Here is a 17874-nt window from a genome sequence, read left to right on the forward strand (position 1 = left end):
GCTTAAGATTATATAGAAATGCTACTGTAAGAATAATGAGATGTTAATTCCATTTCTTCATTATTCAGAAGAGCTCGGAGGATGGTGATTGGTAGCGCAGAGTCCGGCTGGAGGCCTGTGACTCGCGGTGTTCCCCAGGGGTTGGTGCTGGGTCTGGTCTTGTTCAGCATCTTCATTGACAACCTTGATGAGGGAGTAGTGTCCACCCTCAACACGTACGCCGATGATAAAAAGCTGGGAGGAGTGGCTGACATGCCAGAAGGCTGTGCTGCCATTCAGCGAGACCTGGATGGGCTGGAGAGCTGGGCAGGAAGAAACCAAATGAGGTTTAACAAGACCAAGTGTAGAGTCCTGCACCTGGGAAGGAACAACCACACATATCAGTACAGGCTGGGGGACGACCTGCTGGAGAGGAAGGAGCTCTGCGGAGAAATTCCTGGGGGACAACAGGTTGACCATGAGCCAGCAGTGAGCCCTGGTGGCCAAGAAGGCCAGTGGGATCCTGATGTGCATTAAAAGGAGCGTGGCCAGCAGGTCAAGGGAGGTGATCCACCACCTCTACTCTGCCCCGGTCAGGCCTTACCTGGAGTACTGTGTCCAGTTCTGGGTTTCCTGGTACAAAAAAGACGGGGTTCTTCTGGAAAGAGTCCAGTAGAGGGCCACTGAGATGATACGGGGCCTATGGGCTGTAGGGTTTCCTCCCCGTGAGGAAAGGCTGAGAGACCTGGCTCTGTTCAGCCTTGAGATAAGAAGACTGAGAGGGGATCTTATCAATGTTTACAAATATCTCAAGTGTGGGACACAGAGGGATTTGGCCAACTTCTTTTCAGTGGTTTGTGGGGACAGGACAAGGGGCAATGGCCACAAAATGGAGCACAGGAAGTGCCGCACCAACATGCAAAAGAACTTCCTCACGGTGAGGGTGACGGAGCACTGGAACAGGCTGCCCAAGGAGGTTGTGGAGTCTCCTTCTCTGGAGATACTCGAGACCCATCTGGACGCCTGCCTGGGTAACCTGCTCTAGGGAACCTGCTTTGGCAGGGGGGTTGGACCCGATGATCTCTCAAGGTCCCTTCCAACCCCTACGATTCTGCGCTTCTGTGATTCATTCATTGTATAGACTGAAACGCCTTGTCAGTCCTTAAGGGTTACCAGAAAGATAAGACTATATGGGACCCACTGTTCTAGACAAGTTGCTTTTAATCAATTTACAAGACACACTGTCCTCTCTAAAGGAGAGGTACGCAGTTCAAAAGAAAATCTTTGTTTTCTTGACGTTTTAAGTACATTTGCAGATACAAAGTGAAGTATATGTAGAGCCTTTATCCCTTCATTCTCTGGAATAAGTTGGGTACCTGGGCTTCTAAAACCAAACTAGTGAAAAATTACAGAGAAGTTAAGAGAGTAATTATGTATGTTTTTAGAGGCTTATGAAGGGTATTCCAAAAGTCATGTGAATCGTAACATTGGCAATAAAACCTCATATTCCCTTGTTTTGGTTAGATATATTTGTGCTAGCATGGAATTAGTTTTCTTGTGCAGTTCTGAGGGCTAAGGTACATTTTATTCTTATTAACAGCTAGCAAAAAAAAATTACTTAATACTGTAGACAAACTGTGATGTTTCAGCTTAAAGGAGACATTTTTTCAGCAGAAAAAGGTATTAAATCACAGCTGCAACCACTTAAATCTGAATCACAATGTTTTAGCGTAAATAAGTAAATAAACATACTAAGTCCATGGAAGGGAGGGACGGAACACATTCTGGAAAGAAACAGGGACAGAATGTTAACTAAGGCACTGCTATACAGTGCAGTACTATTTCAAATAATGAAAGGCATACTGAAATTAACTGCACATTCTCAGATGCAGTAAGCACATACAGCAATGCTACTGTGACAAGTCCCAATAATACTGTAGTATCAATGTTTCATAAGCTCCTATCTCTTCAAATGTGGAGTCATTCTGCCAGCACCTCTAAAACCTGTAGTGCTGAACACAGTTCCATGCATAAGGTGGCTTCACGGGAATTTTAGTCTAATATGAATTTGATTTAAGCTTAGAAAGTGATAACATTTTCCCTGTGTCTGGAAACACTTTAAACTCTTCTACACCATTTAGCGTGAAAATCAAGTGATACTTTTATTAAGAATCTAAACCGTAATTAGTGATTCCTTGCTGATTCACAAATTCCAGAGCAATGCTACTCTTCCAACCCAGTGTTGTCCTTTCATATCAGAGCATGACCTCCAGTACTATGCACTTATATGTGGTTTTGTTTGTTTTTGCAGTCTCGTAGTTCAGAGCCACAAGCTTGCCTCTGCATCTTAAGGAGAGGTAGTCATGTAGCTATGGTAAGCCCATTTGGAAGGAAGTTGAGAGCCTCACGAATAACAGCTTTTTTGGTTTTATGGCAAACCTTTCTCTATTTTTGCTGTGCTGTGCCATATGCTCGAGCAGTAGTGCTCATAAAGGAGAGGAACTGATCTTGAACTCTTTATCTTGCATGCAGCATTTCTAAGTCTGGCTGTCTATTTCAAGTGAGTTAAAGCTATTTTTTCACATACTTGGTTCTGTAAATTCCTTACAATACCTACCAAATTTTTGGTTGGAAAATACATGTATATTTATATAACTAACTGTAACACAACTACTGCTGTTTTTTTAAAAACTGCTTATGCAACTGTTTTAATCTGAACTCCTTACTAGTTATTTCTCTCCTGGCCATAACTCATGGACAAATTATTCCTTCCTGTTCTCCAGCTCTCTGGTTTTCTATTTGTATCGTTCCTTCTTCAAGATGCCCTTTCCTTATATGCTATGCTTTTTTCACCTAGGTCCTGCATTCCAAAGCCCATGGTATTTATTCCTCCGCTTATAGCCTGTGCGCTGGCCTGGCTTTTCTCCCAGTTAGATGTAATAGCGCTGAATCTTTTAGTCTTAAGAACTAACAGATAACTCTTTGTTTTTTCCTTCTATCATCAGCAGCATCCTAAATGCTGAGAAGCAGTACAATGTCTAGTAAATAATGCAAGCAGTTGTATGCTATCTTGTGAATGATACATAACCGTGGCCAAAGTGAAGGTAAAGAAAAGACAGCACTGTCTGTTTGTGGTAGGAATTTTTATTGTACTCTGTTAATTGAGAAAGAGGAACATACTTTCTCGATTCAACATGATCAGCATCTTGCTGCTGCTTAGGATAACCTAGCAAATCCAGTGTTCCCAATACTAATTTAATGTTTTTATTTTTCATAAATTAACTCCTTAAAACAGAATACATGTGCATTCTTTTCGTGTTTTAGTAGCTCAACTACTTTGCTTTATTATTTAATCAATGCCATTAAATGTATCCCCTAAAGGAGTGAGGCTCTGCGATTCCATAGCCATGAGAAAAAACACACTTTTTTTTATAATTTAACAGTCTAATAAAACAAGACCTATAGATACATTAGGAAATAAATCCAGTTACAAATACATGTATATAGAAGAAACTTATGTGGATGTCAAAACAGAAAATGATCAGCTATTTACAAGATACACAGCAGGATGGTATAGTAGCCAAGACCCACCATTCAGAAACCAAATGTGTTCTCTCCACTGTAGGCAACATATAAGAATCCATCTTCATCCTTCTCCTTCTCATAAAGTTGTCCCATAGTTAAGCTTGAAGGGGGAAAAATGAAACAGCTTGCTTGGATCACGACAGTTGCAAATGGTAATAGAATCTCACATAAGGATTAATAGAAGCTAAAATTAAGTCTATGTATAAATCAAAACACAAAAAAAAAAAAAAAAAAGAAAAAAAGAAAAGCAGTTGACTCCCGAGTTCACAAAATGATCCTGGGCTCCCTGCAGGACACCTAGATTTCTGTTACCTGTGTACCTAACGAGTACATCTATGAAAATGCTTCCTTATTTTTATTAGAAATGATTCACTGGATGTATTTCAATTTCTGAATTGTATGTTATTGATGCTGTGACTAATAGCAAGATTAAGAGCCTGATAGCATCATCTTTCAATGCAGCTGAACTGAAACCTTGCTGCTTGTGTGAGGAACCTAATTTCTCTCTCCATATGCTGTAGTCTTGAATGTTCAGATGGTCTTAAGCTTACCAAACTTACACTATTTGGACTGCTTCTCCGAGGTCCAGGTTGTTTGGGGGAGTTAAAGCTTTGTTTTCTGTATTGTTAAAAAGTGATGACTTAAAATAGTGCTATTACTAAAATGTGTGGGCAATAAATTCCATGTTAGCTAAAAGCTAGTGTTTTTTCAATGGATAAAATTTTGAATGTTTGGACTATTTTTTTAAACAGAATAGGCATGTGGCCCTTCACAGTCTAAGCAGTCTTTAGTGGGATGCTTTATTGTGAAAAACAGTTAACAGAGCCAAGCCAATTACTTGGCCAGTACAATTGTTCCTACCATCTGTGAACCACAGGTGAAACAGGCAGTTGACAACAGTCAGCTGCACAAGTGGTGCTTCTTCAGCTCACCTTTGACTTCCCAAGAGTGTTTGAGAAAAGACTAGTGAACTGGAAGATGCAGGCTGAATGTGAGTGATGGGGAAAATAGTCGTGGCTTTTTACCCGTAAGAAATGGATGCCACATGAGAGGAACTGGAGAGAGTTGCAGGCAATACTAGAAATAGAAGGAAATGGGTAAATAGTAGATAAACTTCTGGATGAGGAGAGAAGAATGTCAAGAGTTAGTGGTCTATGCAATAAATTTGTTCTCCAAAAGAAGTAGAGCCATTGATCAATAAGATTTTTATCTGTTATCAAAAGTTAATATTTTTCCATTAGCTTGAAGCTTCAGTGCCCTGTATTTCCAGCAGAGATGAGAGATCTCATCATTAATGTGAGATTAGACAATGTGCCGTTTCCTCTCCTGTTTGTTACTAGCAGCTGTACAGCACTAAGAAGATGGGACTAATGCATTCCTAATGCACCCAGAAGAGAGAAAGTAGAAAAAGGTGGTCTTCACAGGTCCCTACTGTGTATCATGAATTAAATAATATTTCTAGCTGAGTCTGGACAAGTTACCTGGAAGTACTATTACACAGGTAAGGGTGAGCAAGAATAACGCTGCATCAAAGCCACATAATGTTACATACTATTCCTTCAAATATTAAAATAGCTTGTATAGTTAAGTAGCTGCTTCTGCTATATCTTGTTCTGTACATAGCAGGCAACCATTGAAACTTATTCCAATATGAAAGCAACGTGGAAAACCTTTCTATAGTCATTTTGCAGTTCATGCTTATAAAAAAAAAAAGTGATTAAAAAAGTAACAGTAACTAACATATAACATCGTTTCTTTGTGAAATGACAGGTAATGGTTTTTCAGAATAATTTATGGTGTTGGCTTTCGAGCACTTAACACGCAAACTTCTTGTTACACTGAGGATTATTTGCCATTGATGTCGGTGGTGTTCCTACGTTCAACCAAAGATGCAATGCCAGAGCTTACCCTCTTACCATGAAAGTAATGATAATACATTTTGCAGTCACCTTTCCTTTCAGCTTAGCTTGAGAAACAAGATGTTTATCACGTGTGAGGGGGGGAAAAAGCAATAAGTGAGATTTAAAATGTAAGTATGTGCCTTCTAAAAATCACCAAATAAGCCTCAAAAGGAGTTAATGTCCCTCTGATACAGTTCTGAATACCAAGTGAACAGCCTCTTACCTAGACTGTGGGACAGTCTTATCTACAAAGAGGAATATTGCCTTCTCAGAGGGCAGCTGAATCCTCTTCCTGATGATCCACATAAACTGGGCCACAGTGATGTCAGATGGAACTAAGTACTTCCTCTTGTCAATATCAACAATCTGAGATCCTGAGACCTTCTCCACTATGACCTGTAAAACACAAGCGTGAAAGTGAGGCTTTTCAGGATAGGTATGAACAGAAGGCTTTGATAAATCACCTGCTCTAACCTAAATCTATCTTCTTTTTAGTTTAGAGACGTTACTCCTTGTGCTATCACTGCACTGCTTGACAAGGAGTCCTTCCCCAGCTTTCCAGTAGCCACTGGACTGGAGGGCCTCTATAGGGTCCCCCCAGAACCTTCCCTTCTGCAGGCTGAACAACTCCAGCTCTCCCAGCCTGTCTTCACAGGAGAGGTGCTTCAGCCCTCTAATTCAACCTTGTCGCCCTCCTCTGGACTCACATATTCCTTCCTTCCAAATGTATTGGAGTCATGAAAAAATCAAGACTGCAGTACTGGTAAATCAGCAATGGCAAGTGATATGGAGGACCCAGGGAACTGCAGGCCTGACCTCGGTGCCAGGAAAAGTGATGGAACAGGTCATCTTGAATGCAATCACACAATGTATGTGGGACCACTGGGGGATCAGGCCCAGTCAGCATGGGTTCATGAAAGGCAAGTCCTGCATGACCAACCTCATCTCCTTCTATGACCAGGTGACCCGCCTGGTGGATGAGAGAAAGCCTCTTGACATAGTCTACCTAGACTTCAGCAAGGCCTTTGACACAGTCTCCCACAGTATTCTCCTGGAGAAGCTGGCAGCCTGTGGCTTGGACAGGTACACTCCTTGCTGGGTTAAAAACTGGCTGGATGTCTGGGCCCAGAGGGTGGTGGTGAACGGAGTGAAATCCAGCTGAAGAACGGTCACCAGTGGTGATCCCCTGGGGTCTGTGTTGGGGCCCATCCTCTTTAATATCTTTGTTGATGATTTGGATGAAGGAATTGAGTGCACCCTCAGGAAGTTTGCAGATGACACCAAGTTAGGGGGAAGTGTCGATCTTCCAAAGGGTAGGAAGGCCCTGCAGAGAGACCTGGACAGGATGAGTCAATGGGCAGAGGCCAGCAGGATGAGGTTCAACATGGCTAAGTGCCAGGTCCTGCACTTTGGCCACAACAACCTCATGCAGCACTACAAGCTTGGGGCAGAGTGGCTGGAAAGCTGTGCAGAGGAAAAGGATCTGGGGGCGATGATAGATGCTCGCCTGAACATGAGCTGGCAGTGTGCCCAGGTGGCCAAGAAGGCCAATGACATGCTGGCTGGTATCGGGAATAGTGTAGTCAGCAAGACCAGCGAGGTGATCGTCCCCTTGTGTTCAGCTCTGGTGAGGCCGCACCTCGAGTACTGTGTTCAGTTTTGGGCTCCTCAGTACAAGAAGGACATCGAGGTCCTGGAACGTTTCCAGAGAAGGGCTACAAAGCTGCTGAAGGGTCTGGAACACAAGCCCGATGAGGAGCAGCTGAAGGGACGTGGGATTGTTTAGTTTGGAGAAGAGAAGGCTCAGGGGAGACCTTACTGCTCTCCACAACTGCCTGAAAGGAAGGTTTAGGGAGCTGGGGGTCAGCCTCTTCTCACGGGTAACTAGCGATAGGACTAGAGGGAATGGCCTCAAGTTGCACCAGGGGAGGTTTAGGTTGGAAATTCAGAGACATTTCTTCTCAGAAAGCGTAGTCAGGCACTGGAATGGGTTGTCCAGGGAAGTGGTGGCGTCACCGTCCCTGAGGGTGTTCAAGGTTGGACCTGGCGTTTAGGGACGTGGATTAGTGGGTGATATTGGCAGTAGGGTGATGGTTTCGACCAGATGATCTTGAAAGTTTCTTCCAACCTTAATGATTCTATGATTGTGAAGTCCACTCGCTCCCTTTGTACATACGGTGCTTATTTTGTCTTTGTCACTATCTCATACACAGAAAGTGGCAGTTATTGATTGAAATTTTGTGTTACACAGAACTGTAGTCTGCAAGGAGCATGCCCTATTCTCTTTTAAAATGCTATATGATCAAATTGTAATCCGCAAACCAAGAAGTACAGGTTTAATACACACACACACCACTTCTACCCATCAAACTTAACGGTCTCCTCTGAACAAAGCCCCAAGTCATTCCTAACACATGACAGAACTGATTGCCTTGATATGGAGTACAGCAAAAGGGAAAAAAAATTCACCAACGCTAAAGCAAAAAAAAAAAATCAGTACTAAGATAGAGGGAGAACCACCAGCCTAGTCTAGAATCTAACATCTTCCATTTCATCTGCTGTACACAATCCTGAGATGCCAAAATGTCTCTTAGGCTTCCATGTAAAGCATTACAGTATTCACTATTTTTTAAGTCTTTTGTATTCATCTGTGCAGTGTACTGCACCATCACAGGCTATGTACCAATATCATCACACGTGTACCAGGATCTCAGAAACTGTCATGCTAAGTAGAGGAGCAGCCATACCGTAGGTAACTTAGTGCACAGCTGAAAAGACCATGTTATATCTGAATATAGTCAAAATTCTGATAGAGTTGCAGTGTAAATTGTATAATGTAAGGTTCCAGTTTGCCATAGATCCCATGTTCTTTTTTTTTTTTTCTTTTAAGTGTTTTGCTGCACGGCTTTTGAATTGACATCCATTCTGTCGGGGTTTGCATAATTAATCTGGCAATGATTATTCACCTCCGACAGTTAGGCACTAGGCATTTTAGCTAGGCTGTATGATGAGCCTAGGCAGAGAAAGGAAGCATGCCTGCAGCGCGCCCTGGAGTACCAGTTAGTCTGGCAGTGAAGCCAGTTGAGTGCTCCACCAAATTAGCAGAAATGTGCTGTGATGTGATCTTGTCTGTATGCCTCTGACATACCGAACTTAAACTGAGAGATGATCCAGCAGTACATGTTATGTATGATATTATCAACAATACGATTACAGCATCAGTTGGATGAAGTTACAGGATGACAGGGAAGCCGTACCAATGAAATGTTGTTTTTAGCTGCATATGAGTTATATATGAATAAGAGCCAGATGGGATACATAGACCTGGGGGGGGGGGGGGGGGGGGGGGGTGGATAAAAATCACAACCCATGCTTATACTGCCAGGTCGCAGGAACTTGGCTTTTCTCTACCTACACCAGGAGAGAACAGAACAGAAAGCAGATAGGGAACCAAACAGAGATGCCTAGATAAGATGGTGTTTACAGCATTAACAGGCTTTTGTTTGACACTTGGAAAAAAAGATGCCTATGTTAATCACCATTTTAGAATGTCTACGGACTCAGGTTTGCAGTAACATACTGATTTTTTTCACTGGACAGCAGAAAAAAAAGTTTTATTCTGAATATGCATAACTGCACTTTAAAGCATACAGTTTGTTCTACCTTATTGTTGTTGTCTCACTGATGCTATTCTCTTGTGTTACACTGAACTGACATTAAACTATCTTACTTCATATGTTAGGAAGTTAAGAAATTGACCACAGGAAGGCAAGACAGCAAGGTCACAAACAAAGCAAAAAGCAACATACATGGGAGGAAGGAGAATTAAGTATAACTTGTGGAAAGGACCTGATGTTCGTTGCTCCACACAGGCTAGGTCTTGAAGGAGAAATGCAGTATGTGGGGAAACAGGGCTGACAAGAGGTTGCTGTGTCTCTGTTGCTTAGCTCTGCATTCCTTATTGCTACAGCATACAGGTAAGGCTCGAGTAAATTTACAAAATACACTATGATCTGGGGAGGGTTCTTTTATTTGGTGCTGCCTGCAGAAACAGGATGGTACAGTAAGTGGCCCTTGCAATTTAGTACATGGGAAGTGTAAAGAAGACCAAGAACAGACTGAAGGGAACATTCAAGCTTTACCATCTGATACTTTAAAAAAGAGATTGTAATAATCTACCAGGCATTTTAGCTTTACAATGCAGAAACTGTCATAATTGGAAGTCAAGGCTATTGGTGAACTGCTTCTAGTAAAACATGCAGATACCTCTAACCCTTGGATCATGTGATACCCAAGCAAATTTACAATAGCAGTGCCTAGGAAGCATGAGTGTCTTTTCAACTCCCATTTTATTTCTAAAGGGTCCAGACTAGGACAGGGGCTGTTCATATGTTATCTCAATACATCTTAAGATGTTTGAGCCACTGAAATATCTATAAATCCATGGAGCCAGAGAGAGCAGCTGAGAACTGCTCTGAAGGTCAGAACCCTCTGACCTACATCATTCTGGATGCAGACTACAGCCTGGAAAGAAGAAAACATGCATTAAGTCTGAAAAACACTTTTGATTACTAAACACAAAAAAATGTATATTTGATACCAACTACTTTGTAAAAGTTAGGTGTCTCAATCTGAAACATCAAGCAGAATTTTTTTTATTTGCCCAGACAAAGCATCACAATGGACTTTGAGATTTAACTCCTGTATCTATTTACACATCGCTATCCATTCCTGATAAAGTATCATGTAATTCTGACTCACACTATGAGTTCCAATGTCTCTCTTTTTCCTCTAGGGTCATGAAAGATATTCTGGAAATGTGCAAAAGTATACCTGTGAAGATATATGGTTATTAGCATGCTACAGTCTATATTAGGTAGGTGGCCAAGCAGAAAATAGCAAGGATTGGATGAACTTGCCAGACTACAACTGGAGAAGATGCTGTGACTAGGTTTGAGTCAGAAACAGAGAAAGGAAAAATGGTTAGAGGTTCTCTGGTCTGTGCTGTCTACTGGCTAAGTTACTTACCTAGAGGTCAGATAGGAATGTCACTAATTGGCATGTGATCAGATGGAATGCGGAAATTTTACTCACAAGTATATTGGTTGAGAATGTGAACGTGTTGCTAGCTGTTACACAAGAGCATGAAGTATGGTCATTTCACTGACTGAAACATGATAAAAGGGATTACAGAGTGAAGAAAAGTCATTTGCTATTTAGCAGGCAGCAAGTATTAACGCAGAAAGGAGCAGTCACCACTTGCAATGGCTCTTCAAACAATAGAGTTTACATGAGGTGGGTTCAAGATCAGATTGCTTACAGTCAGATATTAAGGGGAAAATTACCAAACTCATCTAGCTATGATGGATGACTGTCAAGGTGTAATGAATTTATTCTCTCTCTCTGGCACAGAATAAAATCTTCAAGAGAAAAAAAGCATAGGGTCTTTGCTGGGAATATAATTGCTATTAGAAGAAACCAGGACACTCATAAACCATAGATGTGTGGTGAGCATTCAGAAAGTCAGGCAGTGTTGCTTACTTGAGAATACGTATGGGGTAGAGGAGGGAATGCTGGATTAGTTAGATGTGTTTGGAGCCTCTTTAAAACATCTATGTCACAAAATGAAGATGAATACATGAAAGATGAATTTACATAGTAGGATCTGGTCAAAGAAGAGAGGGCAGGATTGGGTATCCAAAGATATCCATCTTTGCCTCTAAGTACTGGAATGAAGATGGCTTGGTTACTCACCGGGACACGGTCAGGGTATTTGGCTCGGATTTTTGCTGACTCGACGCATCTGTGCTCTGTGAACAAAACTCGTAATTAGTCATTGGGATGGTAACAGTATCTATCACCGGTGTCCTAGGCAGAGCCAGCAGCCCTGCAGACGCGGGAGCCGGTGGGAGCCGCGGCCGTCCTGCCTGCCTGCGACGAGACCCCAGCTACTCGGGGAGGCCGTCCCCGGTTACCGCGCCAGCCTTCGGCGAGGGCCGCAGGGGGCTGTCCGCCCAAAGCCGCGACGACCGGCTCGGGGGCTGCCCGGGGCGTACCGAGTCGGGAGGCCCGGGGCAGATGGCGACGCAGGAGACGGGGCGGCGCAGGGCCGCCGGCGGGCAGCACCTGGCCCGGGCCCGCCCTTACCCAGCGCGTGGTCCTCCTTGAACATCCACTTCATGGCGCGGGCCGGGCAGGAAGCGGAGCCGGCGGCGGCGGGGCCCGAGTGCGGGCGGGCAGGGACTCGTGCCGGGCGGCGGGGCCTGTCGCTGTCACGGTACCCGTCACAACAACAACAGCCGCGGCTCGGCAGGCGGGACTTCCGGTCAGTTGCCTAGCAACCGCCCGAAACGCAGCGCTTCCGGCCCAGCGCTGGGGGCCGGAGCAGTCGGACCGCTGAGTTCCGCGGCGGGCGCGAGGCCGCGCCTGGCCCCGCCGAGGCGCTCCCGGGGCGCTGGAGGTCGCGTCCCGGGTCCCGGTGCCGTGGCAAGCGCCCACGGCCGCGTCCCGCTCCCGTTGCTGGCCGCAACGAGCCGTCCCGGAGCGCGCGAGCCCAACGCTCATTGGCTGCTGCGCCCGTTGCTCCTCGGCGCCCCGGCGCGCTGATAGGCGCGGCGCCCCGTCAGTCCGGCGCCTCGCCGTCGCCGCGGTGAGGGCGAGGGCTGCGGGCGGGCGCCCGATGGCGGGCGTGGAGCTCTTCTCGCACCCCGCGCTCCACACTCGGTACCGAGCCGGGCTCTGCTCCGCTGCTGCGCTGGCGCTGCTGCTCATCGCCGTGCTCACCTACGTGCCGCCGCTGCTGGTGGCCTACCGCAGCCACGGTGAGCGCCGCTCGGCCCCGTGCGGCCCGGCCCGGCCCGGCGCTGAGGCCCCGCGCTGTGTCTGCCTGCAGGTTTCTGGCTGAAGCAGAGCGCGTACCGTGAGCAGCCCGCTGTGCGGTTCCGGTACGAGGTGCTTTTCGTGGCAACTACCGGGCCCGGCCCGGGCAGTTTCTTGGCATGGAGCACGTTCCCAGCGTTCAACCGGCTCCAGGAGGACAGACTGCGAGTCCCGCTTCTGTCGGTAGGCGTACCGGGCGGTGCTGGCGGGGTCGCGGGTCGCGTTGGTGGTGCCCGCGAGCGAGCGGCTGGGCGCGCGCCGCTGCCGTCGAGGAGCAGCAGCCTCGTGCCTAACTTCGCGCCTCATGGCACGACTCTCTCGGGACAGGTAGTTTTTAATCAGCTCTTTTTTTCTTTTCTCTTTTTCTTCTTTTTTCCTCCCTCTTTTTTTTTCCTTTTTTTCCTCCTTGTATGATTTATTGCGCTCAGAAGCTTGCAGGGGTTCACAGGTAACCCCTGGTTTTGAATCCAGGTATGTGCTTTCAAAAGCCTGAAGTCTCTCCTCTGCAACCAATTGTTCCTTCTGGGACTCAACAGTAGCAGTTATTTATCTGTAAAAGCTCTGTTATGCCTCCCTGTTACGTTTGCAGATGGCTGAAGAACTGGGCATTTGTGGCACAGAAGCACAGCAAGTCTTGGTTCCCAACCAGGGATTGTACAAGGCATACAGAAGCCAATAAGAAGCAGGCTACAAGGGCAGAAGGCAGAAGTTGTGCATTCACACAGGATGTGGCAGAAGATCCATCATTATGCATACCAATGCCAGCATACAGGGAAGATTGCTGGAACGGCATAGGGCAGAAGAGTTCTTATAGAGCCTGATGAACTTTCCCTCCCTGTGGAGCACCTGGGGCATAGTGTTACAAACAAAATTTAGGTTTCTTGCTTGTCTCTAGCCTCGTGTCTTTAAAGTAGCTTTTTACTGTTTTTTCGACGTGGTTCGTTTGATTCCTTTTTATGTGTATGTTGCAGTTGTGGAGATTTCCTGGACAATAACTATTTTTTGTATTTCTTTTTAACAGGAACTTCTTAAGCAAACACGCAAAACCATTCTTACTGCTTCTTTTAGACTAGGGAAGAAGACAAAAATCAAGATGGCAAAATGGATCAGTTGCATTTTAAATTGGAGCTTCCGCTACAACCTACCGAGCATGTAGTTGGTGTTCAGCTGATTCTAATCTTTTCCTACCAGCTCTATGTGAGCATTTTTCGTTTTATTCATTGTGACATATAGGCCCAATATAATATTCCAGCAGTGGTTATGCAAAGGAAGAAAGAATCTTTATGCATTTGAAATTCCTATTCAAAAGATTTATTTTGCTAACATACTTGATTTCCTTCTCTACTGGGTCATTCCTAGTTTTGGTTTGTTCCATTAGTATTGTGGCTGGTGTGTGTTTTGTTGTCGTTGTTTTGTGGTTGTTTTTTGTTTGTTTTTGAAGCTGTACATCCTATTGGGTTATAGTGCAGCATAGAGGATAGATGCACAGTAGTAGAGGTTGGAGGGACAGGCTGCTGCAGGATCCTGAAACTCCATAGGTTTTGTTTGTTTAAGAGCTTTTGAAGCAATGATAATCATCTGTCAGGATCATCTGTACCTCATAGCTGTGAGGGGACAAGAAGGTGTCTCAGGGAGACAAGAACGCTTCTGCTGCTATTGTCTCTCTCAAGTGGCAGTGTGATTAATAGCTAGAAGAGTGGATGAAACACGGCTGCACAGAGAAGCCATGGATGCATCTGAAAGGAGCAATAATATATAGCATAGAGTTTGATGTAGCCAAACAGATGAGGACGTTTTACTAGAGAGATTAGGTTTAGCTTGTCTGAGAGACTCTTGCTGGCTGCAGGTGGACAAGTTTAGCAAGAACAGCTGAGGTTAAAAGAAAAAAAAAAACAAAACCTTAAACCTCTGAGTTCCAGAGTAAAAGTCTTTACAGTCCTAAATTTATGTGCTGAAGCATTAGGTTAGTCATTAATATGATGTGGAAAGTTCCAGTAGTCACAATGCCTTTGTTTTACAGTAAATGTGAAAATTTTTCTTCAGATTGGGTGGGTGATGAGGGCAGAGGAACTTCCTTATCTAGCCCTTATTGCAGGGTATTAGTTTTGATGTCTGAATATTTTAAAGTTTACCTGCAATGAATGTGTTTAATTATCTTGCTGCTTTTAACATGTTATGGAAAGACATTTTTTTTTTTTTTTTGCCATTAGCCACAAACTGTTGGACTTCGCTGAATTATGTATGGAACTTTATAAATCAATCAAAGTTAGTTAATCAAGAACTATGCTAGTTCACTTACAAAAACTTATTACTATTTCTCATTTGGTCCTCCCTTCTTTAGAATAATGTGATGATTTGAAACTTGGGCATCAATAAAATAAAATCTATGCAGAAAATTTATAGATACAAAGAGGTAGAAAACTGTGGTTTTGTTTGCTTTTCCTGATTTTTTTTTCTCATGTTCACTGTTTCAGAGAATGTCAACACTTGTGATGCAGAGCATGGCTTTTCTTCAGTTTTTTTCTCCTGTACCAGGGTCTCAGCTCTATATGAATGGAGACCTGAAACTGAACCAGAGGCAATTACTTAACCACTGTGGACTGGATACCAGATACAATGTGAGGACTTTTTTATTATTATTATTTTTACTTTTTTTTTCTCTCTTGTCCATTAATTTCCTCCCTTACTAGCACCATAGGTGACACTCTAGTTATTCATACCCGAGGGACCCAAGGAAATGGCTTGAAGCTGCAACGGGGGGGGCAGTTCAGGCTGGGTATCAGGAAAAGGTTCTTTACTGAGAGGGTGGTCGGGCACGGGAACAGGCTCCCCAGGGAAGGTGCAACAGCACCAAGCCTGCCTCAGATCAAGAAGCATTTGGACAATGCTCAGACACTTGGTCTGATTTTTTGGGTGGTCCTCTGGGGACTTGTTGGACTTGAGTTGGACTCGATGATCCTTGGGGACCCTTTCCAACTTGGGATATTCTGTGATTCTATGTTTGCACAGAGTGGACCGTAGAACTTCTGAACTCTTGTTTATTTGTAAGGCTGAAGGGTAGAAGAGGTTCTTCTGCCAAGATGTTTAGTCTGACATCTATGTGCTTTCCTTTCAAAACATGGTTACTTTGCTTAACACACTCGGTAGAATTACTTTCTTAAAGAGTGGACAAATAATGCAAATATCTCCTTGTGGCAACAGGTGTCTGTGGTCAATGGCACAAGTCCTTTTGCAGCTGACTATGATCTAACAAACATCATTGCAGCATATCGAGATAGAAATGGTAAGCCTGACTGTACAGCTGCTAATTGCAGCACAGCAGTAGTTAGCATATTGGTAGCTGCTCTTTGAGGATTTAAATTCTGTATTAGGACTGAAAACCCCATTAACTTGGATGTTTTCTTTCCCCATTTTAGTGACGACAGTTTTTTCAGATCCCAACCCTGTTTGGATGACTGGAAGAGCAGCAGATACACCATTCATCATTAATGCTACAATTCATTACCCAGAGGAAGTTATCCTATATCCTTAGAAAACTGCATTAACTGAAACACAATTGGATAGCATTATTTGAGCCTTTCATATACAGGCCAAATGAACACTGCTTTCTCTCTCAACTTCTTGCTAAACTTTTGCTTTGGTTGCTCAGCATGTGCTGTAGTTTCAGAGTTAGCTGAATACCTGTTTGCCCATAACTCCATGTGTGCACCCTCCAGATGGTTCTGCTTACGTAACTACTTTCTGTCTTTACTGGGAGGAACCTCTGCTGCTTTTCACCCTTACTAAAATGACCATTTAAGGTGGTTTCTGAGCAATTCATAGGGAATTTTGTCAGTAAGCCTTGCTTTGGTCCTGCAGTCTCACTTTGTTGTGGATACAGAAGAGAAGTAATGTTTGCTACTGGCAAAGCATGATATTACATTTTCTGACCTAAAGCAAAGCAGAAATCTGTATACAAGGTAGGTTCAGCAAATAATAACCCCTGAAGTGGATGTGGCAAATCTGTTATATATGCAGACAGACCTGAAAACGTTTTGCTCCAAAAGAATGATTTATGTTCTTTACTCAGTTTCTCAGACAAGAGCTAGCCTATGTTTTGAAGAAAATGTATATAGCACATCTCTCACAAGGTTTATTTACCTGCCTGAGTATTACCAATATCTACTTTCTGGTGAAGCAGGGACAAAATAGACTCTTCCCACAGAATTGATTTGAACATCTTCAAGGATAGGTATTCTGTACAGCGTTTCTGTGGTAAAATGCTTTTTGAGATTTCTGTGACTCAGAAGCTTTGCAGTTGCCACACAAACTGATGTTTAACCAATTTGGTGCCTTTTCACCTCTGATTCTATTGTTTAGTTACTGCAGTGGTTGTATCAGAAGCTTCTTCATTAACACTCCTTGACTCTCTTTAAATATCAGCCAGGATTTTGGGAAATTATTAAATTTGCCTGGATCCAGTATGTCAGCATTCTCCTTATCTTTCTCTGGGTCTTTGGTAGGATTAAAATGTTTGTGTTCCAGAATCAGGTGTTTGCTACAACTCCAATATCAGCAGTTCTGCCATTGTCTCCAGTGTCGTCCTACAAACAGCATCAGTCCTGAGGAAATGCCTGAGAAAACTTTAATGAAACCCAGTTCAAAAATAAGTACCTGCTTTTATTATCTGTACACACTTTTTACTTTGAAAGATAGAACTTGGTACGTATGTTCTGAGTACGTTCTCTTTTTGCTATATGTTGCTATGACATTATGTAATTTTTTTCTTTTTAAAATATGTTCATTCATGCATTTCTGTGGGAACATTGCTCTGGGACTGAAATGTTTAATTTTGGACAGTTAAACAAAACACCATAAAACAGGTTGTTCTTTGTTTTTGATGAGATTATGTGGCCACAGGGGGAGAGTACAAGAAAAAATATACCTGCATGTGGATCCATAACAACTAGTAGGGAGACTTCTTCCTGAAGCTCCTTTTCTTGGAAGGCTGGCTGTAAGGACTATTCCTTTGGCTTGCTAAGCAGCAGTAAATAAAAATTCCACTGCAGTCCAACACCATGCTACTGCACAGAACTACCGTGTATGCACATGTCAGTGAGTAATCTAAACCTCGTTCACTGAGGGTGGATTCAGAAGCATGCTAAAATCACTTCGCTTTCTGGAAGTGTCTCATTAAGAGAAAAAGTAAGTAGTGGGTTAAAAGTCTCTCACATAGATAAAAGCGGGAACGTAAATGTTTGGAGGGCCGAGTATTAAGAGCCTGCCTCAGGAGCGTTTTCAGGGGCGATGCCAGATTGAAAACGCCTCCGCGCTCGTTTAAGGAGCCGAGCGGCCTGCGGCGGGCGGCGCCACCCGGCCCCCCTGCACGGCTCGCGCCAGGCCGCTAAGGGCACCGCGGCTGGGCTGCGGGCGTCGAACGCGGCAGGCCCGGGCCCTTCGAGAGCGCCGTGGGGGGGGTGCGGGGACAACGGCCCAGGCTGGCGGCGTGGCAGCGGAGAGGCTCCGGTGAGGCCCCCCGCACCCTGCGAGC

At 44.1% G+C, this 17874-nt stretch overlaps 2 protein-coding genes across 3 annotated transcripts; one reads left to right on the forward strand and one right to left on the reverse strand.

The window, feature by feature from the left end:
* Window positions 1-3107: 3107 nt before the first annotated feature.
* Window positions 3108-11747, reverse strand: GABARAPL2 (GABA type A receptor associated protein like 2). The gene is made up of 4 exons (XM_083794995.1): window positions 11613-11747; window positions 11220-11275; window positions 5689-5861; window positions 3108-3664 (listed from the first exon to the last, which is right to left on the reverse strand). The coding sequence occupies exons 1-4, from the start codon at window positions 11644-11646 to the stop codon at window positions 3574-3576; spliced, it is 354 nt and encodes a 117-aa protein (XP_083651121.1). The 5' UTR covers window positions 11647-11747; the 3' UTR covers window positions 3108-3573.
* Window positions 11748-11993: 246 nt separating this feature from the next.
* TMEM231 (transmembrane protein 231) lies at window positions 11994-17218 on the forward strand. Of its 2 annotated transcripts, none has more exons than XM_083794981.1 (7): window positions 11994-12286; window positions 12358-12671; window positions 13413-13541; window positions 14819-14962; window positions 15546-15627; window positions 15761-15866; window positions 16760-17218. In XM_083794981.1, the coding sequence occupies exons 1-7, from the start codon at window positions 12145-12147 to the stop codon at window positions 16947-16949; spliced, it is 1107 nt and encodes a 368-aa protein (XP_083651107.1). In that variant the 5' UTR covers window positions 11994-12144; the 3' UTR covers window positions 16950-17218. The 2 variants fall into 2 exon arrangements, with proteins under 2 accessions (XP_083651107.1, XP_083651108.1); XM_083794982.1 differs by having other exon boundaries at window positions 12358-12527.
* Window positions 17219-17874: the final 656 nt, after the last annotated feature.

Source organism: Anser anser (assembly GCF_964211835.1).
Source record: "Anser anser genome assembly, chromosome: 11".
In the NCBI taxonomy this organism is placed as follows: Eukaryota; Metazoa; Chordata; class Aves; order Anseriformes; family Anatidae; genus Anser; species Anser anser.